At 48.8% G+C, this 27,345-nt stretch overlaps 1 protein-coding gene and 1 non-coding gene across 3 annotated transcripts in view; one reads left to right on the top strand and one right to left on the bottom strand.

Moving 5' to 3' along the window:
* Positions 1-8,762: 8,762 nt before the first annotated feature.
* TRNAT-CGU (transfer RNA threonine (anticodon CGU)) lies at positions 8,763-8,834 on the bottom strand. Its single transcript has one exon. It is a non-coding gene; the product is annotated as a tRNA-Thr (tRNA).
* A 1,905-nt stretch (positions 8,835-10,739) lies between these two features.
* Positions 10,740-27,345, top strand: part of LOC135921798 (serine/threonine-protein kinase haspin-like) — a 76,299-nt gene continuing 59,693 nt past the window's right edge. For both annotated transcript variants that reach the window (XM_065456114.2, XM_065456115.2), the window contains exons 1-4: positions 10,740-10,853; positions 11,240-11,516; positions 18,860-18,936; positions 25,455-25,591. In XM_065456114.2, the coding sequence (XP_065312186.2) occupies positions 10,809-10,853; positions 11,240-11,516; positions 18,860-18,936; positions 25,455-25,591 (536 nt within the window). In that variant the 5' untranslated portion in view covers positions 10,740-10,808. The remainder of the gene's footprint in view (positions 10,854-11,239; positions 11,517-18,859; positions 18,937-25,454; positions 25,592-27,345) is intronic.

Below are 27,345 nucleotides of genomic sequence, written 5' to 3'. Positions count from 1 at the left end.
CTCGCTGAACCCAAGGGCTTCAAGGAGGCCAGTGATTCCTAAATCAATCGCTGGGTAGACGTCTTCACATTCCAATAAAATATGCTCCGTCGTTTCCCTAGCTTTACCGCAGCAAGCACATGCTTCTTCTTCCTCCTTATATATCGCTTTATAAGTGCGTGCTTGAAGGCATCCAGATCTCCCTTCGAAAAGTAATGCGTTTCCCTTTGAGTTATCATAAACGGTTTCGTTCCTAATTTCGTTTTTTCCTCGTAAGTAGTTACTCATGGCAGGGTTCTTTTCCATTGCCGCCACCCATTCGATTATATCAGCCTCTCTGACTTTCCGCTTGACGTTCCTTGTTGCTGCATTGCTAACCATATAGGCCGCACACGTGCTGGTAAGCTTCCTAGTTCTTTTACTCCACTGTGAATCAGTGTTATTTCTATACAAATAACTGAACACCCTTCAAGCCCATTTCTTTTCTTCCATATTCCTCAGTCGTCCTTCATAACTTCACTGTGAGCTTCCCTCACTTCAAAACTAGTCCAGCCCATATCACCCCGCACAGCTTCGTTTGTAGTCTTCCCGTGAGCGCCCAATGCAAGGCGACCCACTGACTTCTGCTTCCCATCACGTCCTGATTGTACCCCCGATTAAAAGCAAGCAACCGCATTTCCGAAAGTAAGTCCTGGAACCATTACACCTTTCCACATACCCCGGAGGACCTCGTACCTATTGTATCCCCATAGCGCTGTGTGCTTCATTATGGCTGCATTTCTCTTCCCCTTTACTGTTATTCTTTTTTCCTGTGTTTCCATATATCTATTGCCTTCGTTTATCCATATACGAAGGACTTTATATTCTCTTACCCGAGGTGTTTCCTGGCCCTGTATTGCCACTGTCTGTTCACTGCTTTCATTGAATACCATAAGACCTGATTTTTTAACTCTAAATTTCAGACCTAACTTATCGCCTTCCTGTCCACAGATATTAATTAGCCAGACGTTGCGAATCACTTTGCTTGTCAGCTAGCAACACAATGTCGTCCGCATAAAAGAAACCTGGAAGCTGCTGCTCTACGACTGTACCCGCCTGTTTGCACGAGAGATTAAACTCGATATTACTTCCCTCTAGCGCCATCTCCATCCTCACCATGTACATCATAAACAGCAGTGGGGATAAAAGGAACCCCTGACTCAGTCCCTTGTTGATATGAACATTCGCTTCGCTTGTCTTACCTTCCCATTCAACGCAAACGGTATTTTCTAATAAATCTATCTCAGAATCCGTATATAATCGTCACCGAAGCCTTCCCTTTCCAGAGTATCCCACAAGATGATGTGGTCTACGTTGTCATACGATCCCGTAAATCTAAAAAAAGGCCACATATAACGGTCTCCTTTCTACTCTTGATATTTCAATAGACTGAGTAAGGACAAATAAGTTACTGACCAAACGCCTACCTCTATAAAGACGAAGACATTCTGAAGTTATCCCAAAATGCCATTATTCTCTGCCCAGGCTTGCAGCTTTAACTTAACTGCCTGCATTGCTAACCTGTATATTACCGATGTAGTGCTCAACGGCCTATACAAGTGAATTCTATCTTTCTCCCCATAACCTTTATAAATTAAATTCAATATACATTGTCGCCAACTGTGTGGTATTCATATATCATTTAGATTTTTTTCTACTGCTTTCAACAGAGCTTTCTTAGTTATTGGTCCTAGTTCATTAATGAGTCTAACGGGAACCTCGTCTAACCCTGTGGCTGTGCGCTTTGGAATTTTCTCTTCGGCTTTCTTCCAGTTGAAATTTGTCAAGCCCAGCTTTTTTTTCTATCTGGTTCCCCTTTGATGTCCCTTTTTTCCCCAACTACAACCTCGTCATTGCCTTGGAAAGATTCGGCTGTTATTTTTCGGGTGTAATTTAATGCCGCGTATCCATGTAGTTTGTTTCCATGCATCTTCGTCTAGGATATGTTTTTGTATTGTTGCAGACTTCATGCCTAATAATTTAATGTGTCTCCAAAATATTCTAGGTGCGGCCTTCTTTTTCTCACCAATTTCTGACAATCTTCACATTCAACTCTAATCTTTGCTTGCACCAGTATTAGAACCATAGATTTTTTCTCCCGGTATATTTTCCCATTTATAAGCTACTTCATCCTACGGCAACTGCGCTTTTTTGCCTGTCTGTGCTCTCGGGATGCTTTCTGTCACTAGGCGATCGCTTCTCGTATCTCCTTGTTTCACCAGCTTTTCGGTTTCTTTTTTCCTTTCCAACGAGCATGTTGCTTCTCTTTCAGTATATCTGTCGCAATTACACTTCGAAGTTCACTATATTCCCACTCTTTTCTTGGACATTTGGCAAGTTTTTCCTCGACTCTAGTGACTAAATTTGTTATTTGTTCAGCAGTCAAGTTTGTATTGGCCATTTGTACTCATTGCTCTCTTTCCCGTCTACGTATCCAAATTTCAAAATGATGTGTTTACGGTCACTCCCCATGCTGCTAAACCCTTCCTCATCGATGATCATTTCTCTCGACTTATCATGAATTCCTTCTATCGTCAGACAGTAATCCATGCTCGATTGCCGGTTTCCCAATTCCCACGTGATCTGCCCTTCCCACTTAGGCCCTGTATTCACAATAACGAGGTTATGTTGGTCACAAAAGTCTAGCATTGACTTGCCGTTGTTGTCGGTATAGCCATCTAAATCCTTTATGTGGATTGGCCATTCTTCGTTGCTTGCTCTCTTTCGCAACTAAATGTCTCATTGTCAAAATGATGCGTTTATGGTCACTCCCTATGCTGCTATACCCTTCCTTATCAGTGACCATTTCTCTCAACTTCTCCTAAATTCCTTCTGACATCAGACAATAATAAATTGTCGATTGTCGGTTTCCCACTTCCCACGTGGTCGGCCTATCGCACTTAGGCCCTGTATTTCCGATAAGGAGGTTATGTTGCTAACAGAAATCTAGCATTGACTTCCAGTCGTCGGTATAGCCATGTAAATTCTGTATGTGGACATTCACGTCACCTAATAGGATAACGTCGGCATCATTCACGAAACCCCTAATATCAGCACTTTGGCATTCCAGTAACCCCTGATTCTTCTTTGTGAAATTATTTCCGGTCCACAAATACGTTACACCCAACCAAGCTTTCTTTCCACTCATTGTGCCTGATAACCAAAGATGCTCTTCACATTTTGAACTAACTCTTTTCTATTTTGCTCCCAGATGGATGAGCATTCTGACTCCTCCTCCCTTTATTTCCGACTTAGTTTTGTTGGACTCTTCCCAAACCTAATTTTCAATCACTGGCGGCTCTTCGGAGCCTCTAAGGTGCGTTTCTGTAACTTCATACACCCCTATTTGTTATCTGTTTAACTGCTCCTAAATCTCTGCCCACTTTTCCTTTCTTCAGCCGCCCTACATGTTTATGTAGCAAATTGCATGGCGAGCTCTCTTTCTTGTTTTCCTCCTTTTTATGCTATTGACGGCGATGCTATTCTCAGATTCCCCTAGGGGACCTTCTTCATTGCTACCTGCTCTGGCCTCCTGAGCGCCCGTGGGCCTCCCTAAAAAGCAACCGCGCTACCAGCAAGTCGCCAGCCCACTTCTCGTCCAAGCCTGTAATTGAAGTGAATTCCGTCTCGTTCAAAATCACCATACTTTCTCACTTCCCTGTTTATTTCGACAACCACGCAACATTTCTCTCGGCTCATTGTACATATACCATCATTAGTCACTAAGGCTGTACGTTGCTGTCACGTACAGGCACGTCCGGCAACGTGCACACCATGATCCGCACCTGAGGGGACAGCTCGCGCAAGTCGTCAACCCCCTTCCCCAAGCCCAGGGCTAGTGCTGACCCTTTTTGTTTAGGAAGGCGTCATTTAGCCCACTCATTACTACGATAAGGTTGTGTCCATGGGCATTTTCCGCGAGCTTTCCTTTTGCTCGCTCTATGATATCACCTAATATCCGTCCTGGAAATGTACCTACCGCCACTCTTTTGTCACCCATCACCCCCTCCACAATTGCCTCTGAGCATGAGTTGCAGGCGATAATGACTCTTTCACTTTCTCCTACTGCACTTTCTCCTACTGTCGACTCCTCTCCCTGCTTCCCTTTGTCGTCCTTTTCTGTGTGATTTAGATTTGAGGTCAATTCACAAAGGGCATTTAGATAGAGGTCAATCCCACAAAGGGCATTGACCTCTGCGTTCCTGCTTTTCCTTTGTGGCCGCATCAAGACAGGGGCAGCTCTTTCCCGCTACCCCCTCCCCACGTTGCGCGCATTCCACATGCTTTGTTGACACTCCCTCTCCTGTCACGTCTGCAGACTGCGTTCCATTGTCACGGCAATTCTCGTTCACGATGACAGCCCTGTTAGCCTTTCCTCGGATGCTTGAATTCTTCCTTCCACCACCTTCCGTGCATCACGCTCAATACTTAGCTCATGTTTGATCTATTCGACCAGTTTCAGAATCTCATGCTGGAAATCCCCCATTTTATCTAGCGTAGCATCGACATCAGAGTGTCTGCCGATTGACTCGATTTCTTCGCCATTCTCATCCATCCCCTCGTCTACATTGAGGGACCCCCCCCCCCCTCCCCTCACACTGCACGCTTTGCAGTCTTTCTTGCCATGTGTTCCACTTAGCTTTGTCTAATAGAACCACCGAAGCTTCCAGAGCGCGTGCCTTCTAGAAAAGGCCGATACGCACAGTACCTAAACCTTTAAAATGCCGTAAAGTAACTATCAACAATGTTATAGGAGTAATATATGCCGCGCAGACTTAAGGTATGACACATGTTCGCACGTGTACAACCACGTGGCCACGCTCTCACTTTCCTACCAAAGCAATATTCCCGTTACGAAGGTACCCATAGTAAAACCGCTATTAGCTACTAGTCTGGCAACTTCGAAACTACTATTCAAAGGCTATAAAGACTTAACGTCCACACGGTTGCACGTGCTGAAGCCCGTGACGCAAAAGGACGCTCCGACTATCTTGCAAAACCAAAGATACACGGAACAGAGGAAAAAAGAAGAAGACAGAAATGCAAGCTACCAATTATTACCTAAAGTGTAAAGAAATGAGCAAATCAAAAACAGGAGCAAGCTCGAAGCACGCCCGTGCCAATCGCCACCGCCGCGAACCGATTCGCGGCAACCATCGACAACCGTCGCGAGTGGAAAGGGCGAGGAACGTAGGTCAATGCCCGCACAAAGGCGCCGAGTCATAACTCGATCCCCACAACCTCTTCCCTTGAATCCATACAAATCTTTAGAAGCTGCTGGTGGTCGCTTATGCGTCAAAGAGGGGCGCGGGATTGAATCCCGGACACGGCGGCAGCATTCCGATGGAGGCGGAACGCGAAAACACCCGTACATAGATTTAGGTGCACGTTAAAGAACCACAGGTAGTGAAAGTTTCCGGAGTCCTCCACTACGGCGTGCCTCATAATCAGAAAGTTGTTTTAGCACTTAAAACCCCATAAGTTAATTTTTATGCGCCTAAGACAGTTAGCCTTTCACGTAGTAGCCAAATGTTAACGTCAGCCAAGCAGCTGCTGCGTACACCGCGTTCCAACACATAACGGATACTAGGAACTAGGATACTTTCATTAACTATACATACAAAAAAGCATACCAAGCATAGTACTTAATTTAGAAAAAAAAACTAATATGCTCTATAATACAAGAAAATGCCGCCGCGAAAGGGGGAGCTAGACAATGAAGAACGAGAGATGGCGACGCGTGCAGTTCTGTGGCTGGGCCATTCTTCGAAGACGCTGGAGTTGCGAGAGACCACTAAGTAACAGGAACGGGCTCAACATTGATACCGCTTACAGAGGCCGGAGAAGGCCAGCCTCGGGATTCCCCTTCTCTCGGCTGACCGCACTCCAGCAGGCAGGCTGCTCGATGTCCCTTTATCGGCTCCCTACTCACGCGGAGATCCCGGGCAACGAGGAGGCGGATACTCTGACACAGAATGCCCACCGTTCTCCAGTCCCGCTCAGCCCTGCCGTCACCGCCGCGAACTTCGCCAGTGGCAGGCTGTAACGTAATTTCCTAACCGGACAAGCTAGGCCGTCCACCACGGCCACTCCCGCAGCGCGGCTTTGCGCGTGGAGAGACCTCACTCTTACTGCGGCTGAGCATCGGCTGCTGCTGGACATATATATATCAAAACGTTTATTTAAAAAAAAAAGTGCAGAAAGCGAGTGGGTGGTGCCCCTTGTCCAGGGCCCCACTGGCTTGAGCGGTCCGCCGTGCCTGGTCGAGGAGCGCTAGTTGCATCTCCCGATCCTCGCTGGCGAGCCAAGTTTCCCACTGCTCCCTTCCGGAAAGTTTGCCGGTTATTATTGGTGTATTAATTTTGGGTGGCCTGTTCTGGCAATACCACGTAATGTGGGCGAGAGTTGGCCGGCTTCCGCACCAAGGACAGCGAGCGCTGTTCAGCGTTGGGTGAATGGCATCTTTCAAATAAAGGTTTGGAAAAGTGTGCGTCTGTATTCGGTGCCAGTCATAAGAGTCCCGCCTGGATAGGTCAGGGTGTGGTGGAATGTACTTTCTTCGCTCACGCCGTTGGTGCTCAAGGCTGTCTCGTGGTAAGAAGGGGTTTTCGTCAGAGTTGTTGGCCACTCGGTTGACAAAAGCATGAGCTGCGCCGTCCCTTGTCTCATTGCCCTCGAGTCCCGCGTGACCCGGGCACCAGATGATCTTGTGTTTCTGCGTTAGGTGGGATCCTAATAGGTGAGTGGTGCTGTGTGGTAGCCTGTTGGTGAGGAAGAGTCTACATGTGACTTGGGAATCTGTAAGAGTTATCGACGATTGTCCCAGAGCATCCTTAGTTTTAATAGCAAGCGCGATGGCTGAAGCTTCTGCGGTATTCGCAGATACAACTCTAGTCGTGGCGCAAATCAAAAGCCCTTGGTCTGCGGCCGCTCCTGCCACTCCCTCAGAACATGAGTCCGAAATACCACCGGGGTCGTAGAAGGGCTCGAGCTCGAAAGTTAATGCAGCAATTCGATCGGCGGAAACCCGGATACAGAAACACAGATGTCGCTCGATGTGGTGCTTACAAGTACGCCCTGCTGGGCATGACGCTAGCGGCTTGCGGCTTGCGGCCTCTCCAGCTTGTGCCTTGTGTGGAGAAACTGAGACGCTTGGGTACCTCCTGCTGGTCTGCCCGGCTCACCTCCAACACCGAGGCCAATTCCTGCAGGACTTCCTTCGCCTGGGACTCCCAGTTTGCACGGAGGAGGACATCACGTTAACCTGCCGAAACCAGCTCCCGGCCCTGGTAGGCGTCGTCGAGTCCCTCGATCCGTCGAGGCTCCCTGCGAGCCTATAGCATCTCCAGAACACATGGATAGTCCTAAGGCTACTCAACGCCACTGCAGGCTTCTCCGACCTGCCTCAACCTTTCGGCGCTTACTGGCCTTCCTGCCTCTGGTCGCACATCCGCGGACAATCCCTCCTATTTCGGACAGCACCACGCTGGGCTTCTTCCTACCTGCCGGCTTACTGCGCTCCTGCCATGACAACGTCTAGTCCTGCTTCTCGCCTATCTCATTTTTCTCCACGACGCTCCTCTACCCGTATTGGCTATAGGGCCGTGCTCCCGTACGGGCTGCATAACGAAACGTCAGCACTCCCTGTACTTTCTCCAAACCACTACACACACACACACACACACACACACACACACGCACACACACACACATAAATATATATATATATATATATATATATATATATATATATATATATATATATATATATATATATATATATATATAAATGACAAGAAAGGGGGTTAACCGACGAGCCGTATTTTTATTAAGCATATCATAAGAAACCAACATTCATACCAAGGACAACATACGGGAAATTAATTAATAAATGAAATAACGAAATGAAAAAAAAAATTACCGACGATTACGTTACTTCCTAATGCGAAATTTGAGCGCAGCAAATAAGCTGTTTCACCTTTTCGATAGATTGGGGCAAAGAAATCGAGCAACACATGTATGCGCTATCACAGAATTTTTTTTTATTTTTCACACGTATTCCTTTAACAAAGACTCCACTAACAGTTCTTGACAGTCATGAAGGAAGCTTTGTGGTCGGAGAAATAGACTGATATATGTTCGACTTGGTACACCAATGCTTGATTCTCAAAGACGAGATCTATACAAGTGCCTCGCGAGGTTGTCACAGCCGTGGGACGCGTTACGAGCGAGAGGAACGGGATGTTCTCCCGCATAAGTGTTAGGAAATTGCTGTTTGTCTTTATGTCAACATTAAAGTCCCCCACTACTAACATCGGTGTGGATCGATGGACGGTTAATGCGAGTTGCAGGAAGTGCACGACGTCTTTCGTGAGTGCGGTAGCGGACTCACGAAAGCAGTATCAGTCGGTCGCTGCTAGCGCTGGGGGGATGAAAGGGGGGCGGAGCTGGTTACGAGGCCGACGACAACGCCGACGACGACGCGAAACCCAGGAACGGACGCCAAAGAGCCATTTGTGTAGCCAGCCCTCCTCCACAGTCTCTCCTCCTCCCTTCCATCATCCTCCCTCGCCCGGAGAGCCGACAGCGCGCATGCGCGGCGGCGGAGCAGATTCGTCGGCGAGCTGGTTACGAGGCCGACGACAACGCCGACGACAACGCCGACGACGACGCGAAACCCAGGAACGGACGCCAAAGAGCTGCGCTCTAAAAATAACGGAAATTAAATGGATGAAAGAACAACTTGCCGCAGGTGGGCAACGATCCCACGCCTTCGCATTACGCGTGCGACGTTCTACCAATTGAGCTACCGCGGCGCCGTTTCCCCATACACTTTCTTGGGTATTTATGTTTCCTAGTAGAACCCTGGTAGTGTTAGCCATCGCCACCACTCACAAACCTTGCGGCGGATGTGAAACATTCCTTTCTGCCGCAGGCGTCACGAGTACGTGATCCTTCTGGGTGAAGACAACTGGTCAATAAACCCACACACATGCTACCTGAAAGAATCAATGCTGCCGGATTCGAGGTCCTCGTTATGTAGTTATTAAACGAGAAGATAGGGGGTTAACCAAGGGACCCGATTTTCATTAAGCATGTCATAAGAAGCCAACAAACATTGACACCAAGGACAACGTCATTTACCAATCAAACGAATGTAGTGAAGATGCATAACCTGCAGCGCCAAGTCCCACTAATATCGGTTTTGTAAAAAGATAAATCACAAAAAAATGTGAGCAAAACGAGAACAAGGTGAAAGCAGGACCCAACGTTCCGACATGTGGACTTGTCTTCTTCAAGGCTTTTTTTCTTTAAAAAAAATACATATCCTTTGTGAGCCCAATGTGAAGCCTGTTAGGGCCACCTTGCTGTGAACCACAAGAACAGTGCGAACACCGTTGATGTAAAGACAACCGTTGCTTGATCAGAACCCACGTGTCATGCAGTCAATTCGGGTCGCTTATGCTTGTTTCTGAGTAATAAAGTGTGTCTATAAAAGGCAATTTCGAAGTAATTTTCATTACTTCAACGTCGCTAAAATGTCGTCACTTCTTCTGTCATGTCAGTGTCTCGGCTGTTGTGTGTGTGCCTATTGTGCCTATTCTCGGTCAGTCAGTAAAAAGACACTGGTCAATAAATAGAAAAGCCTTTCGCTGAATTAGTGACAAGATCGCTAAAACGGCTACACCGGTGCCATGAACATAATCAGTTACCAAGTGGATTTCTCTTTCAATGTGAAAGCGTACAATTCGTAAATTGAATATGTTCCGTAGCAACTTCAACGCTTAATTTTTGAAATTGGTATCTGTGGTAACTACCTAGAGTAATTTTGAAAGATTCTGTATAGTCTCAAAAGATATCTGACGAAAATGTCATAATTTAAAAATTCTACCAGTACAAAAAGTGCTAATCTAAATAAAAAGAAACCGCTAGAATATTCTTCTCACAGCGCAGATATGGAGGAACGTGCCTCGTATGGCGCGGATTCCAAGGCGGCCTCGGAGTCCGACTTTGAGTTGCTGGCGGGTTGTCTTCGATAATAATTAAACTTTTATCGTCTCTCCAGCGCAAAAGAACAGTAACAGCTCAAAAGAAGGACTTGGTGAGTTTAGCATGTGAAGGACGCAGGTTTTATTTTCAACAAGAAGCCAAAAATATGAACTTCTAACTTTAAGAAACTCTAGCATGAAAATTTTTATTAACGATTAGAATTCATTTGATATTTCATTTTCAGCAAAAAAAAATCCTATATAGGCATTTATTCTTTTTCGACCCCCTGCCGCCCGATTCATGGCCAATCCCTCGTAGTGGGTTGTGCTCTTACTACAGGCACCAAACCAAACTAAACCAAACCAAGCTGGTGCGGCGCGCACAAATTCTATGGGTGCGGGGGGCGGGGTGAGGACATCTGGCCAAACATACCTCTCGATCCGCGCATCTGCCTCAGGCCTATTTCAGGACCCTCCTGATTGTTAAACTTTCTTTCTCACGCATTATGATCAGAAATCATGTGATACGTCTGTTTTTAGCCTCTTAATTTCGTATTAATCTGCTCTGATTATTCGAGTACTTTTCTTTTCCAGTTCTGCTATTTTGCCTCTTGATGCGTATTTCATTTCGGTTACTGCCCGATGTATCCTTGTGGGTGGATTTGTACCGTAGCGATGGAACTACTTGGCCCGCATAGTGGGTCGCACAGTCGCTTCGCTCGGCGCCGCCGCGCACGTTCGTCGCATGCTCGCTCGTGCACCCGGTGTGCGCAGCGTCGAGGGCGGCGACCCGAGGGAGAAATGAAACCTGCGACCGCACTGGCCGCATCGGAAATGGTTGACGGCGTGAGTATATCTTGCAAAGTGTCGGAAGCGTTGGGTCCGGCGATTAACACGAACAGATCCTGGCACTTCTTCTGGCCGGCACCTTGGGTGCTTTACCGGAGAAGGTTCACATTCCGACATGTTTCCTGTTTGAGCCAGTGAAAGGTATACCCATCCTGTGAGAGGAGGCAGGGTTTCGGATTCGCGCGGTTGATCAGTGTCGAGAACGGCACCTCGGGCGATTTTTGAACTGACCAGCTCAATTATACTTAGTCAGTAAATGGCTCTGAAATAAAGGTAAATACGGAGGGTGCCATTTTTTTGTTGTTTGTGCAGGCTTCGAAAATAAGTTAAGCAGCGCAGAGTAGCAGTACCGCCTTAGAAATCCGCTCGCCGTTCTCCTCCAGGACATGTCTACGTGCGCCCTGGTCGCGGTCGGCACAGTCCTTGTGCTCCTCACCATTGCCGCCATACGCCAGAAGAGGCGGCAACGAGTCGGCTGCGGCAAAGACAACGCCAAGAAAGCTTCAAGCATCGACGAAATCGAGAGAGAAGCTCACAGGTGCCGCCTGGACGTCCACGTCTCACGCGGGGCTCGAATCGAGCGCCTTGCGGCGTCATTCAAGTCGCGTTCTAGCGAACTGCTCAGCAGAGAGGCTGGAGACAGCATGTGTTCTAGGGCAGGTGAGTATTAAAAAACCGCCATCTTTGCGCCTTTTGCGCAAAACTGCTGCGCAAAGTCATCTTTGCGCAGCAGTATCCTGCCGCAGATATCCTCGCTACTCTGGCTATAGGTTTTGCGGTATGCGAGCTCCCCCTAATCATCATAGTAGTAACAGCTGTGCACAATGCAGAACGAAAGCCTCCCCATGTCATGTCCAGGTGAACCTGCCCGTCCTATCCCATCCTACGCCTGCAGATTTCCCATTCTCCATCAGTCCTCATCCTCTCCCCCCACTCGATGGCATTTCATTTCACTCTGCACCCGTTCCGTTTATCTATTATATATCTTATTGATCACCGTACAGCTGAAGCAGGCATTGCATCACCTACCCAACATCTCCTTCCTAATCTCAAGTGTAGGAACGACCGACTACCCGCGTTTGTTCTCGCTCAAACTACCGTCTATATGCTAAGACTTGACTTGAGGAACTTTCATTTCATTACTATGGTTGCGCGGCACGCGACTTCCCCTCGAGTTTGTTATCCTCCAACGTTGAGCCCTTCGCGGACTGCAGTTATATTTAACGGCTACCACCAAAATGCACTCGTGGCACGAGAGTGCTTGCCATATGAGCTTTACCCGATTTTAAATTGTTTGCAGATTTCCTCCACGTTATCTAAATATGGCTGCTTGCTTAGCTCCAATAACCCTGGACATGCAAAGCGAAAGCTTGGTTCAGCATGGGTAAATCTTGGTTTCAGTTGGTTAACCTTTCATTTAGCTGTAATTATTACACTTAGGTATACAATCCCCGTTAAGCCAGCTATGATGGCTGTGTGTAGGTCGCTGGCTGGACATGACTGCGATTAGACTCGACCAAGGCACCTTGCCACGGACACAGATGCTGGGTCCCTGGCCTTGCCAATCAATATAGCGTGAAGCCCTGGAATTCTTGTTCTCATATACTGATTGAATCGGTGTACTTTCTAAACTATGACTCACGCACGTCTTCTCATCAAGACTGTTATTTTATTTTTATTTTACATTTACAGTCTACATGCGTCGCATCGGACACTCACCCTACTACTGATAACATCACACGACCTGCATTTTTTAAATTTTATTTTCCTGTTTTCTTCTGCCCACCTCCTTCTGGGGCCTTTCTTCTCCTTCGTCTCGCTCCCTGCAGAGTAGCATGCAGGTGAAAATGCGCTGGCTAAACACTCTGCATGTTCAATAAAGGGCTTTCTCTCTCTATTTAGGCTTAGGTAGACACGCATCGTTAGAGGGTGCGACGCCTGTTGTGCCACAAGGAAAGCGCAAGTGCTAGACATACAAAGAGACGCCGCGAACATGCGCAGCGTCGAAGCACAAAAGGACAAGGTGCGAACGCAGTCGCTACATTGATCTTGACGGTGCGACGCCTGTTGCATTGCAGACCCTATTTAGTCAAGCAGCTCGATGGGCGATATCCGCGGGGTGGTCAGACGCCGCTTGGCGAGGACGGCTCAACGCCTCCCGCTCCCGCACAACGCTCAGAGAAGAAAGCCCGGCCTCGCTCTCATCCATGGCCAAGCTTGCACTGACTAGGCGAGTGCAGCGCTCCTCTTAGCCACGCGCGCGGCGAGTCACGTGGTTAGGCGGCGACCCAGCTGCAGAGAGCGCATGCGCCAAGCCGGCGGCGGAGCTCGGCGCGGCGAGTCACGTGACGCGTTGCCAAGGCTACGGCGCGGTCAAATGAAGGTCAAATTGCTGGCGACGGCGAAACTGGGCTCGACGAGGTTAGTGAAGCCTTCGCTTTAAAACTCCCGCACCATTGTCACTCCGTTATTATCGATGTGGAAGCGTCAAATGGAACATTGAGCGAAAAAGCCAGCGACGTTAGTAGCAGCGAAACGCCACATTGACTCCCGTTGGCTGCGATGCCACGTCATCAGCGTGCCTCGCGCACTCGTGGCGCTGGCTCGCGCTTCCTGGCTCGGGCCTCGACGGAGCACAGTGGGTGGAAAGGAACACCTGTTGCTGCGGTATCGCGTGAGGGGGAGGGCATCGCCGCGACGCCACGTCACCCTCGCTCTCTCTCTCTCACCCAAGCCTGTGTTATCCGCGCGTTCCCTGTACGCGCAAGCTGTCGCCTTGGTTCTAACTGCCCGTCGGTAAGGCCAAATCGAAACGCGCCAAGCGTCTCAACGCGCTTGCTTGCCTTCTAGGAGTCAATAACTCGAAGGATCGCTCAGCAGGGTTGAATTGGACATTAATGCTTTCGCATTCACAACTGATAAGAAGCGCGAAGCTGTCGTCAGATTTTTTGCGAATTATTCGGACATTTGGAGCGCCTTCGCGCTGTCCGCGCCGCCACTACCGCCGTCGTGCAGTCAGGCTACGAACCGCTCGTACAAGAGGGCTTATTAGTTCTCCAGACACAAGCAGTGCGCTCGGTTACAAAAACGACCATGTCAGTTGGACGCCCCCTCAGGTTCTCGGCCCTGCGGAGGAGTCAGAGCTGCGTTACCGGCCACTGTAGCCCCACAGAGTAAAATAATTTACACCTTTATTTATATCTAGGGTGTAACTAATCTTGCAGTGCAGTAGCTTCAGCGTTGAGCTGCGAAGCTGGAAGCCGCGGCTTCGGTTCCCGGTCACACTTCGATGGCGGCCAAGTGCGATCGTTTACTCACGGCCGATCCGATCCTGCGAGTCGGATTGCAAGACGCTCCAGATCTGAGTCGGAGAAAGCACGCGCCACCGGAACGGCGGGTAACCTTGCGGAGAGGGAAGGAAGGAAGCCCTTGGCGGACTGAAGGCCGCCGCATCACACAGCATTATAGCGTCAGATCGAACGGGTGCACAAGCTAGAAAATATATGGTGGCCCGCGAAAGCAATCGCTATAGTGGCCGTCGCTTACAAGACACTCATACGCCAGCACAGCAAGTTGTTTTCAGCGCTGTAGAACACGCTGTCACTGCTTGCCTCTCGATTCAAAAAAGAAGAAACGAAGGTACCAGAAACAAACGAAAATTGTTGCCGAATCACCATCCCAGAAGTGAAACACACAAAACACACCAACACAGTCACGGAACGGCTTCAATAGCCGAGTCATGCCGACACCCGCGACGGACGCTGCATAGCGCTCTCTCACAACCGGGTCGGATTTCGCAATTGCACAGGCTTGGTCGGTGAGAGCATTTTGGGTTGCGCGCCGTCGGGTTTCAGCGATGCGAAAGAGCGAATGTGCTAGCAGCGCCCTTTTTCGGCTACCTGAACAAGACAACGACCGCTAGAGTGATCCGAAACGACCACCCGAATTTGCCATTAAATTTAGGTGCCGGTTAACGAACCATCATCATCAGCCTGGCTACGCCCACTGCAGGGCAAAGGCCTTTCCCATAGTTCTCCAACAACCCCGGTCATGTACTAATTGTGGCCATGTCGTCCCTGCAAACTTCTTAATCTCATCCGCCCACCTAACTTTCTGCCGCCCCCTACTACGCTTCCCTTCCCTTGGAATCCAGTCCGTAACCCTTAATGACCATCGGTTACCTTCCCTCCTCATTACATGTCCTGCCCATGCCCATTTCTTTTTCTTGATTTCAACTAAGATGTCATTAACTCGCGTTTGTTGCCTCACCCAATCTGCTCTTTTCTTATCCCTTAACGTTACACCCATCATTCTTCTTTCCATAGCTCGTTGCGTCGTCCTCAATTTCAGCAGAACCCTTTTCGTAAGCCTCCAGGTTTCTGCCCCGTAGGTGAGTACTGGTAAGACACAGCTATTATACACTTTTCTCTTGAGGGATAATGGCAGCCTGCTGTTCATGATCTGAGAATGCCTGCCAAACGCACCCCAGCCCATTCTTATTCATCTGATTATTTCCGTCTCATGATCCGGATCCGCCGTCACTACCTGCCCTAAGTAGATGTGTTCCCTTACCAGTTTCAGTGCCTCGCTACCTATTGTAAATTCCTGTTCTCTTCCGAGACTGTGAAACATTAATTTAGTTTTCTGCAGATTAATTTTTAGACCCCCTCTTCTGCTTTCTCTCCAGGTCAGTGAGCATGCATTGCAATTGGTCCCCTGAGTTACTAAGCAAGGCAATATCATCAGCGAATCGCAAGTTACTAAGGTATTCTCCATTAACTTTTATCCCCAATTCTTCCCAATCCTGGTCTCTGAATATACCTCCTCTAAACACGCTGTGAATAGCATTGGAGAGATCGTATCTCCCTGCCTGACGCCTTTCTTTATTGGGATTTTGTTGCTTTCTTTATGGAGGACTACGGTGGCTGTGGAACCGCTATAGATATCTTTCAGTATTTTTACATACGGCTCGTCTACACCCTGATTCCGCAATGCCTCCATGACTGCTGAGGTTACGACTGAATCAAACGCTTTCTCGTAATCAGTGAAAGCTATATGTAAGGGTTGGTTATATTCCGCACATTTCTCTATCACCTGGTTGATAGTGTGAATATGGTCTATTGTTGAGTATCCTTTACGGAATCCTGCTTGGTCCTTTGGTTGACAGAAGTAAGGTGTTCCTGATTCTATTTGCGATTACCTTAGTAAATAGATTGTAGCCAACTGACAGTAAGCTGATCGCTCTATAATTTTTCAAGTCTTTGGCGTCCCCTTTCTTATGGATTAGGATAATGTTAGCGTTCTTCGAAGATTCCGGTACGCTCGAGGTCATGAGGCATTGCGTATACAGGGTGGCCAGTTACTCTAGAACAATCTGTCCACCATGGATCCTTCAACAAATCTGCTGTTACCTGATCCTCCCCAGCTGCCTTCCCCCTTTGCATAGCTCCCAAGGCTTTCTTTACTTCTTCCGGCGTTACCTGTGGGATTTCGAATTACTCTAGACTATTTTCTCTTCCATTATCGTCGTGGGTGCCACTGGTACTGTATAAATCTCCATAGAACTGCTCAGCCACTTGAACTATCTCATCCATATTAGTAATGGTATTGCCGGCTTTGTCTCTTAACGCATACATCTGATTCTTGCCAATTCCTAGTTTCTTCTTCACTGCTTTTAGGCTTCCTCCGTTTCTGAGAGCATGTTCAATTCTATCCATATTGTACTTCCTTATGTCAGCTGTCTTACGCTTGTTGATTAACTTCGAAAGTTCTGCCAGTTCTATTCTAGCTGTAGGGTTAGAGGCTTTCGTACATTGGCGTTTCTTGATCAGATGTTTTGTCGGTATCCTGCCTAATGGAGTTACCACCGACTTCCATTGCCCACTCCTTAATGATGCCCACAAGATTGTCGTTCATTGCTTCAACACTAAGGTCCTCTTCCTGAGTTAAAGCCGAATACCTGTTCTGTAGCTTGACCTGGAATTCCTCTATTTTCCCTCTTACCGCTAACTCATTGATCGGCTTCTTATGTACCAGTTTCTTCCGTTCTCTCCTCAGGCCTAAGCTAATTCGAGGTCTGACCATCCTATGGTTACTGCAGCGCACCTTGCTCAGCACGTCAACATCTTGTATGATGCCAGGGTTAGCGCAGAGTATGAAGTCTATTTAATTTCTAGTCTCACCATTCCGGCTCCTCCACGTCCACTTTCATCTCTCCCGCTTGCGGTAGAACGTATTCATTATCCGAATATTATTCTGTTCCGCGAACTCAGCTAATAACTCTCCCCTGTTATTCCTAGTGCCTATGCCATATTCCCCCATTGCCTTATCTCCAGCCTGCTCCTTGCCTACCTTAGCATTGAAGTCGCCCATTAGTATAGTGTATTTTGTTTTCACTCTACCCATCACCGATTCCACGTCTTCATAGACGCTTTCGACTTCCTGGTCATCATGACTGGATGTAGGGGCGTAGACCTGTACAACCTTCATTTTGTACCTCTTATGAAGTTTCACAACAACACCTGCCACTCTCTCGTTAATGCTATAGAATTCCTGTACGTTACCAGCTATATTCTTATTAATCAGGAATCTGACTCCTAGTTCTCGTCTGTCCGCTAAGCCCCGGTAGCACAGGACGTGCCCACGTTTTAGCACTGTATATGCTTTTTTTTGGCCTCCTAACTTCACTGAGCCCTATTAGATCCCATTTACTGGCCTCTAATTCCTCCAATAGCACTGCTAGACTCGCCTCACTAGATAACGTTCTAGCGTTAAACGTTGCCAGGTTCATATTCCAATGGCGGCCTGTCCGGAGCCAGGGATTCTTAGCACCCTCTGCTGCGTCGCAGGTGTTGCAATCTCACCGATGACACCCGTTGTTGCAAATGGGTCGCAAGCCCCAAGGGTAGCGTTGGCCTGGCGGCCTGGGGCACAACTGGAAGCATCCGAAGGTCCTGGCAAAGCATGAGTCGACTGCTAACAGAACAACTGGTTTATTCTAGCATCGCAAAAGAGCGGCCGGTCAGGTCGACCGAAGTGGAGAGACGGGAGAGCACGCTACTCGACGGAAGAATTCGAAGCCTCTCTCGTGGCGTCCGGGGGCAGCTGCTTTTATACTCTCGGAGTCGAGGGCAAGAAGGAACGCCTCGTCAGAGGCGCACGTGACGGGGCACGGACACGCTGAGAGACACGATGAGACGAGTGTAGTGACGCATCCGCCGGGCCGGCGCCGGTCAGACCTCCTCGCTTCACACTTGGGGAGCTCCTCTCCACGGCTGCCGCGCTTTGACAAGCGTGGGCACCAACATGCACACACACACACACACGCACACACGAATACACGTGGCAGTGAAACATGCCTGGACGCGCTTGGCGGGGAGGCGTTGCGGCAGCGCTGAACGGGCCAAAATGTCCGCCGCTTTGAATGAAGCCCCGGCGTCCGCTGCATCCGCGCCAGCTATAGCGCGCGTCGTAGGCGAAACTAACACAGGTCTGACCGCCGCCGTGGTCAGTTGCTTCGCAGCTTCTGGGGACTGAGGGCCGGGGTTTGATTGTTGTGTTCATGTAGGATGTTGTGGCCATGTACTGCACCAGGGTGGCCAATCCTGCTCTGGTGAGGGAGTGCGTTACCGGTTCTGGTCACCGGGATCGGGCCACACTCCAGGCCTGCTTATGCAATTTTATCAACACGCGGATTTTTTTTAATCCGGTGGAAAATTACCGGCACCGGGATTCGAACCACGGACCTCTTGCACGCGAGGCGGGTGTTCTTCCTCTACGCCACCGCTGCAACCCCATGTGGTCAAAATCAATCCGTAGTCCTCGTCTGCAGCGTCCATCATAGCCACAGTTTTCCTTTCTGACGTTAAACCCGATCAATCAATGAATCAATCAATCGTTTTTGTGTCTTTGAAAGTGCGGCACCGTTAGCCGTTAAAATATCACGAACGGTAAAAGCACGGGTGTCAACTCCAGTCACGTGCAGAACCGTTCACCTGTTACAGGAATCAAGAGGCAGGGCCCTCGAAACGCCACGAACGCGAGCAGTGTTCCGAGTGCGAGCACGGCTGCCAAGGCGTCGGTAAGTGACGTCGGCAAAAGTCTGATCACCCGTCGTCCATGATGACGAGTATGTCTAGGTTCAGTTACACAAGGTACCATAATTGGGTATACAGTGTGCAGGCAACACCTTGAGACTCTAGTTCATAATCATAAAGCCTGAAAATTACCAAAGTCAATGATTCTAATGCACGCAACGATAGCAAGAACGGTACTGTGAGAAACAAAGCTTTGGAGAAAGATTTGCCGGGGCCATCGAACCAGGCGCCGCGCCTCGCTCATCCAGAGACCGAACAACGCGAAGCCTACAATGGCTCTGTGTGTGTGGTGCCCTTTTTTTATATGGCTGTGCCATTTTTTTAATTATCTGTGCAAGTTAGCACAATAATCTCCCTTTATCTTAATTACTCGGTGAGGCGGTCAATATACCTTTAGCAGAAAGGAATATGCTTAGTTACATAGTTACACTAATTACACTTAGAACATAGTTACACTAATTAAATATTAGGTTTTTATTTAATTTCATTACGGTACATATTTCAATCCACAAATTGTAGCTGGTGGTTTCGCAAGGCTTAGAACAAATTATCGGGACTGCACCGGTTTCGAGATATTAATTTTCAACGTGTCCGACGAAATGCACTGACGTTTTATTTCCTTTTGTGCTTCAATGCACAAATAAAGCGTTTTCTTCAAAAGTGGCACAACCGAGCGCATTAAGCGTAACTTTGAGGGCCCATATGACGAAACCGGTGCCAACCTCAGAATTCGTTCCAAATCAATATGCCTTGCCAACTCACTAGCTACAATTCATAGATTGAAATATGTAGTAATTAGTTAAAAAAGATAAGTAGTTTAGTTATGTTAACTATTCAGTAAAGCATAAGATTTCTCCCAGAAGTAGTGACTGCCACATGGAGCAATTTACGTGAAAGATTAGAACTGTGGTTTATGCCACAGGCAATTTATAAAAAAATTCTGCAGGTAAAAAGAACACCTTAAACAGCAAATCTGTCTGCGGCAATTATCAAGGTGGAAGAAGATTCATGAACAAATATGAATAATAACAATCATTTCTTTTCAAGAAACTTCTAACTTGCTCATCAATTATTCCCGCGAAACTGGCTTGCCTCACCAAGACCATACGCACGAAGAAGCGAAAAAAAATCAGTGATAATGGTAAAATGATCATGAGAAATATAAAACATACTGAGATATTTATAATTAACACTGCAAAAGGTTATGTAAACTACGAGCAATAAGCCGCGAAAACACTGCCATGGAAGGAAAGTGGGAAGAAACGGATGCGTAAAATTGGTTAGACAGGAAGTGAGAAATAAATGACTGTTAAAGAAAGCACAAGTAAGGACCATTACTTGTCATAAACTTGCATCGGTACCGTCCAAAATAAGGAGTATTGTCACGGAGCAGTCTGAGCAAGACGCCCGTGCACGGAAAGCGACGGAGTTGAAGGCGGACAACCGGCGCCCGTACGCGTTCCCGCCAGCCTTCGCGCGTATTACGGCAATCGCGGCTCGCTATCGCAACGCCGTGTGGCGGCTCCACTGTTGCTACTGCATGGCGACCCAGGCAGTGGCGAGTGCAAGCGGCGCGCGAAACCAGCGCAAGGGCAGTGTGGCCCGGCCGGCCTTGCTTCCCTTGCTTTGCACCGGATGCGTCGCTCTCGAAGGATTTTGCCACAGTCATTGGCTAGAATGCCACCACCGTACATGCAGTATAACCAGAGGGACAGAGATGCGTGACCAAAGAACCTCGACCCATATTTGTGAACGAAGCTGGCAAAAGTGCCCAGCTGCTGGAGTTCCTCCGTCGCATGCCCTCCGTGAAATGCCGGTCCGGAGATTGTCCGGGCATAACCACCGCACTCCATGGCACCGAGGGCGCCTGCGAAGCACCGGCGACTCTGACAAAGGCTCCACGAGCGTACAGCTTGTCGAGCACACCACAAATGAAGGTGTGTCGTGTTTAAAGTGATTCTTTCTAAAAGAAATGTGGGCCGACCTATCTTCAGGTAAATACGGTAGTCAAACTATTAACGGCGACTTCTAGCATGGTCCGACATGTATATAGGCATCCGCCTTGCCGTTTCGCAAGTTGCCCAAGTTTCCGCTGCCGTGCGGTTGAACACTCCCTGTACGCAACTCCGCAGTGCACTTGGAACAAGGCACTTCGCGCGTTTGCGTTTCGGCATGCCTCACTTGACCGCCGTAGGGACGTACGTTCGCTCATGCCACGGCGTTTTTACATGCGTAAGCATTTCTATGCCGACCCAACGAGAAAAGCCGTCTGTCCGGCCGTCACGTAAGACGAATGGCTACAAAAAATAATATATAAAGCAAAATTTATTCCCCGTGCTCAGAAGCCGAGCCTTCCCCACTGGGTTAAACACAGACGGTTACAGAAGATGGTTATATGTTAACCGTGAAGTATACAATTATGTCGAGTATGCTACGCATACTCGTCGATCCCACATCGTTACACTGGTGGAGGTGCTGGGTATTCTTCATGCTTGGCACCCCTTCGCGGAGCCGACGATCGAGCCCGGAATCACCACCGCGCATCGAAACACCGGTCCACCGGTTCAGTCGTCGCCTGCTAGGCTTAGCGCCCGAGTCCAGTCCCCTGCAAGAAACTTCGAGAAATCGTTTGCCTCCTACAAATAACATGGCCCCCGCAGCTCCATCGCAAGTAGCACTACAGAATCCTATGATCCCGGAGAGCTTTCATGGTGATGCCTTTGAAGACGTCCAAGATTGGCTAGACCAGTTCGAGCGCGTCGCCCAGTATAACCATAAGACCAGCTCGGCGGACATATTCTCGAGTGTCTATTTCTATTTGAAGGACAATGCTCGTACGTGGTACGTAAACAGGGAGAGGAGCTTTGCCACGTGGGAGGACTTCCGCGCACAGCTGCTGGATACCTTTTCAAGCATCGACAGGGGGGAAAACGCGCAGCGTCTCCTTGAAATCCGCGTTCAAAAACCCAATGAGAGTGTTAGTATGTTCTCGGAAGACATGGCCTGTCTTTTACATAGGGCGGACCCAGACATGCCAGAGGGAAGAAAGCTGCGATATCTCTTGCGAGGAGTGAAGGAGCAACTGTTTGCCGGCCTTGTGAGAAATCCACCGACAACAGTGGCACAGTTCACAAAAGAGGTATACAGCCATTGAACGGGCCCTGCATCAACGATACTGCCAGCATGACATGAGCAACTCGACGGCGAACACTTCCGTACTGGCTGCGAGTAACGACATGTCTCTGCGTGAAGTTGTCCGAGAGGTGGTGCGAGAAGAGCTTCGGCAGCTCGGCTTTGCGGTTGCGCCTATATACGTGGTACCGCCCACCGGAAGACAACAGCGTATCACCCTCAAACGAACGGACTGACAGAACGACTCAATAGGACATTGGCTGATATGATAAGCATGTACGTAGATATAGAGCATAGGGACTGGGACGAGGTTTTATCTTATGTCACCTTCGCGTACAATACGGCTCGTCAAGAGACCACTCGCAAGACGCCCTTCAGTCTCGTATACGGCCGTGAGGTTACAACAACATTAGACGCAATGCTCCCTCATGAATTTGACGACAACGAGACGGGTGCTGAAGAGATAACACACCGAGCAGAGGCAGCTAGGCAGCTTGCGCGTCTGCGAATCCACGAACAACAGGACATTGACGCCAGACGCTACAATCTTCGGCACAAAGCCGTAACATACAACATCGGTGACAAAGTGTGGGTCTGGACACCTATACGACAGCGTGGGCTCTCTGAAAAGCTCCCACGCAAATACTTCGGGCCTTACATAGTTCTCCGACGCATCAGTGACGTCAACTATGAAGTCGTTCCAGACAGCTCGCACTGTTCAAAGCGCCGACGGCATTTACCCGAGGTCGTTCACGTGCTGCGTATGAAGCCGTACTATGAGGACTGCCAAGACTGCGCAGTTCTTTACCGCTGCTTTCCAAGCCTCTATCATCGGGACGATGATCTTTTCTAAAGGGGGAGCAAATGACACAACTATATTTGGCAGAACCATAATTCAGCGGGTATGCGCCAGTGGGGACGACGCTGAAGTAGCGCGGGTTTTTAGGTGAAGCGGGGGAAACGAAGAAGACGTTGTTGTTGTTCCCTTGGACGACTGATAAAGTGCGTTTCTTGGCGGTGCTGCTACGCATACTCGTCGATCCCACGTCGTTACAATATGAACGTGCTGTGCCTGCGGTACAAAAGAAATGTTATAGGAGAGCAATTTGTATGATGGCTTTAGTGAGAGATTTCGTGATGTTGGAATAAAGGTCATCTCTAGGACCACATGTAGACCCGATATGGGGCATTGTAGACATCAGGAACATTGCTACTTCGCGAAAATTTAATTCCAAAAACGCCACATCCCCTATTCGTTTCGGTTGTCGCAGGATGCGCCTTCCGTTGTGGCGTTCCTTCGCCGACCGGGCTCGTTCGTTTGCGTCGCGCAACACTGACAGATAAGCAGCCAATGAGTTGATAAGGATAAGTACCAATGAGGGGTTATATGGGTCTCATCACGGTTGATAATGGTTCGACTCGGACGGTTAAGGCGCTAACGAGCGATACAGTCGTACAATGATCGGAGCAATTCTGCTGATAAGGACCGATAAGGGTCGGATCGAGTCCGATAAGGTTCATAACGGTCGATAATAGTTGATAAGGGTCGGATCATGTCCGATAGGGCTGACAAGGATAGGTGGGAGTTTATAGGGATAGGATCGATTGCGATAATGCTGATAACGAGTGGTAAGGGTTGATAAGGGTAGAATCTAGTATGCTGAGGTTGATTACGACCGATAAAAAAAATAAAATTAAATTATGGGTTTTACGTGCCAAAACCACTTTCTGGTTATGAAGCACGCCGTGGTGGAGGACTCCGGAGATTTCGACCACCTGTGGTTCTTTAACGTGCACCTAAATCTAAGTACGCGGGTGTTCTCGCATTTATCCCCCATCGAAATGCGGCCGCCGTGGCCCATAACGACCGATAGGGCTCGAGCAAGTGTTTATACTGGTCAGATGAAGTTCGACAAGATTGATAATGACACTGGGCAGCGTGGAGATAGCAAGTGGCCCCATGCTTCCGCATACTTATTGAGCTTCAGTGGAGTTTCTGCGTGAATTTTTTTTGTCCTCTCCTTCTGTCAAAGTTCAATCCACAACTGCGCGATGTGGAAATGACATCAACAAGAATTAGTTGACACACGTTAGGTTTCACGCCCACCTTTTCTTACCAGTCGGTTTTCTTTGAAATATCCAATGAGGAAAGTGAGCGGTTTAATTTTAGTATAGCGTAAAGCAGCAAACGCAAAGAGTTAGCGTTAGCGTTAGCGTTGCGTGCAGCACACTGCGCATGCGCTATACGTAAACGGTACTGGAGCTGTTACGTACGTACGCTATTTTCGAGATTTAGCGGTGAACGCTAACGCACGCAAGGGAAGCCTTACGTGCGGCAACATGGCGGCGCCAGTCGAAGTGAGAGCAGCCCGCTTCGGAAATATCGAATCGTCAGCATGCATTGTTCGGCTCATTCGTTCCCCACTAATGCTCGTGTTTGCTTTAGATTTGTGTGATGATGCTTCGACAGTGGCGTACAGGTGACAAATGGGCGTTGTTTACGATATACGTTCTCGATTAGCAGCGCAGTAGGCTTAACGAGAGGGCTTGCTAATGTTTGCTGATGTTTGCTGTATCCGCCTCGAGATGGCGCCTTAGTGTATTTCGCTCGTTCACTTGGTGTAAAGCCGCATGTCAAGCCGATGCATGTCATGTTCTCCGCAGCAAAACACAGCAGTGTGGTCGGTGCTGTGGTCACAATGCGTGCGCGTTTTACTAACGACGACGATATGAACCTCCTGAAGGAGGTTTTCGCCTTGAACCCATTCGGACGGACGTTGCAAAAAAGTGGAAAGAAGTGGGAAATCCGCTTTCTGGAAACGAAATTGCCGGCGATAAGTCCCCTCCGTAATAGCTTCGATGTTGAGTGGATTTTGAGGACATCTAGAACCTGCGCGGTCACTCTCGTTCCCGAAGCATGAGGGCGTCTATGTCATCCCAACTTAAAAATGACACGTAATATGGGTCCCACAGAACACTCGATCGCGGCATGCCAAGAATAATCGGTGTGTTTCGCGACTCTCGACAAAACAACACTAAAACCACACACCTACATGCGTAATTAACCCAGCGACTGTGGCTTTCGATAAGCTTGACTTAGGGACACACTTGCGGATTCGGCATTGGATAAGCTTGACATTTCGTGTGGATTTGGCTTTCCAGTACTTTGTGTTTTTACATCTAGATGGAGCTGTATTTGTTTGCGTTAACGTTAACGCTTTTCTCCGTTCCGCTATTCTAAAACACTGCCTTGTGCCGCACTGTGCAGTCTATCTTTGCGTTCGTTGCGTCGCACGCTAACGCTAACGCAAGCGCTATACTAAGCTGCCTAATGAGCGGCGCGATCGCGCATGACTGCGCGCCACCGCAGCTGTTCCTCGGAGACCCGCCACGCGCCGCGCTGTCCTCGCCGCTCACGGGGTCGAAGGGTGCCGCGGTGTTCGGAGACCTGCTCTCGGCTTGCCACCAGCGCCTGCCCACCACGTTCGTCCAGCTCTTCGACGGCATGTGCGTTGCGTTCGTTCCTTCACACGTTTGTGTGCGCGTGCGTTGGATGCGTGAGTTTGTGCACCCTGTGTGTTGCGTACGCGTTGTCGGGCAGTGTGCGCGTGCTATGTGAGCGTGCGTGCGTTTGTGCTAGAAAATTGAGCTTGGATGTCATCCTAGCAGCGTCCGAGTGAACGCGTTGTTTCCGTCTGTCCGTTCGCGTTGTCAGATGGTTAAAGCACCTCAAGGCATCTTTCCCAAATATGCTTTTTTCCCGTTTATTTCGAGCGAGCGTCGCCTTTTGCGGCTCTTCGCAAGTTGTGTGCCAGATTAAACGGCCTACGCTCCAACAATTCCTAAGTGCTTTCCATTTGGCCAGCCCCGTTGTCCCTAGTTTTCAAAGAATGGTTATGCGACGGAATTAATGACGCCCCAGTTGAATGCGGAAGCTTTGTAGGATAGCAAATGGAATTTTCGTATGATTGCCAGGTTCCCGGTGCCTTCCTGCACTTACCACCGTGTCCACATCGTTGGACTAAATGCCGGCTAGTCGTTGTCGTCGACTGGCCTTTGCATTTTTTTGCGATGAGAGACACGTGTCATAATGTTGCGCTCACAAGGGCGAGAAACGTATATGCGAGAGAAAATTTTGAAGAATGTTTCGTAAAGTAGACCGCCTTAGCAAAGGCACACTATGCCGGACAAGCATGTCCTATGCTATCGAGGCAATGTTAGGGTTGGCGTCTGGCACCACGTGTTGAAAGGAATTTCAACCGACCATCTCTCACCCTGCATCGTGGAAATGAGGCGTGACTGCGCCTGGTATTGTTGGCGTCCCGCACCTCGTGCACAAAGAACTTTCTCTCACCCGACCTTCTTCCACCAGGCCTCGTCGAAATGAACCGTGACTTCCTAATTCGCCATGACCGTTTCGAGTGTCTGCCTGTCTTCCGGAAGCCCCGCAGTGTACAGCCTCTTTTGTGTGTGTAATATGCGTGTGTGTGTGTGTGTGTGTGTGTGTGTTTGTGTGTGTGTGTGTGTGTGTGTGTGTGTGTGCGTGTGTGTGTGTGTGTGTGTGTGTGTGTGTGTGTGTGTGTGTGTGTGTGTGTGTGTGTGTGTGTGTGTGTGTGTGTGTGTGTGTGTGTGTGTGTGTGTTTAGAGAGGCCCTTTCCTCGAATTGGACCTAGAGGAGAACTTCCACGAACCCGCAACGCGCAGAAGAGACGGACAGGCGTCTACAATGCCAGGAGGCGTGACGACCTCCTCATTTCAGCAGGCTCGGTATAACCAGAGGAGGAGGGGCCCTCTTTCTGTGCCGGTCATGTGACGTCGACGGAAGCAAGATCCCGCCCACGATTGTAGAGATCCTATTTAAGGGGCTCCGAAATGTACTTTTGATCACTTCATGCTCTTTTCATTTTCTTTCGTCTACCTTTGAATCAACCGTGCAAGTTTCGCACTAGAAATGGTCTCGCTCTTGCTTGGTCGCCATGGTCTACCGGATGCCTGCAGCCCGCCGACAACGCTACCCAATAAGTAACGTCGGTCGAGCTTCGATAGGCAGGCGGCGCTACTTCTCGGCATCAGTACGATACGCTATCCTGGGCAACGCAACAGCACACAATTGCGCGTATCATAGGTGTGCACTTATATTTAGTCGAAGCTTCAAATTTACAACAAATCTATTCATAGCAGTGTTTACAAACACACTTTTCCGGGGAAGTAAAACAACATTTTTTTTAGTTTTAACCTGTCACTGAACTTTGTCTGGTCTC

This window comes from Dermacentor albipictus, chromosome 6 (genome assembly GCF_038994185.2).
Source record: "Dermacentor albipictus isolate Rhodes 1998 colony chromosome 6, USDA_Dalb.pri_finalv2, whole genome shotgun sequence".
Taxonomy (NCBI): domain Eukaryota; kingdom Metazoa; phylum Arthropoda; class Arachnida; order Ixodida; family Ixodidae; genus Dermacentor; species Dermacentor albipictus.
This window is presented reverse-complemented; position numbering and strand designations above follow the sequence as displayed.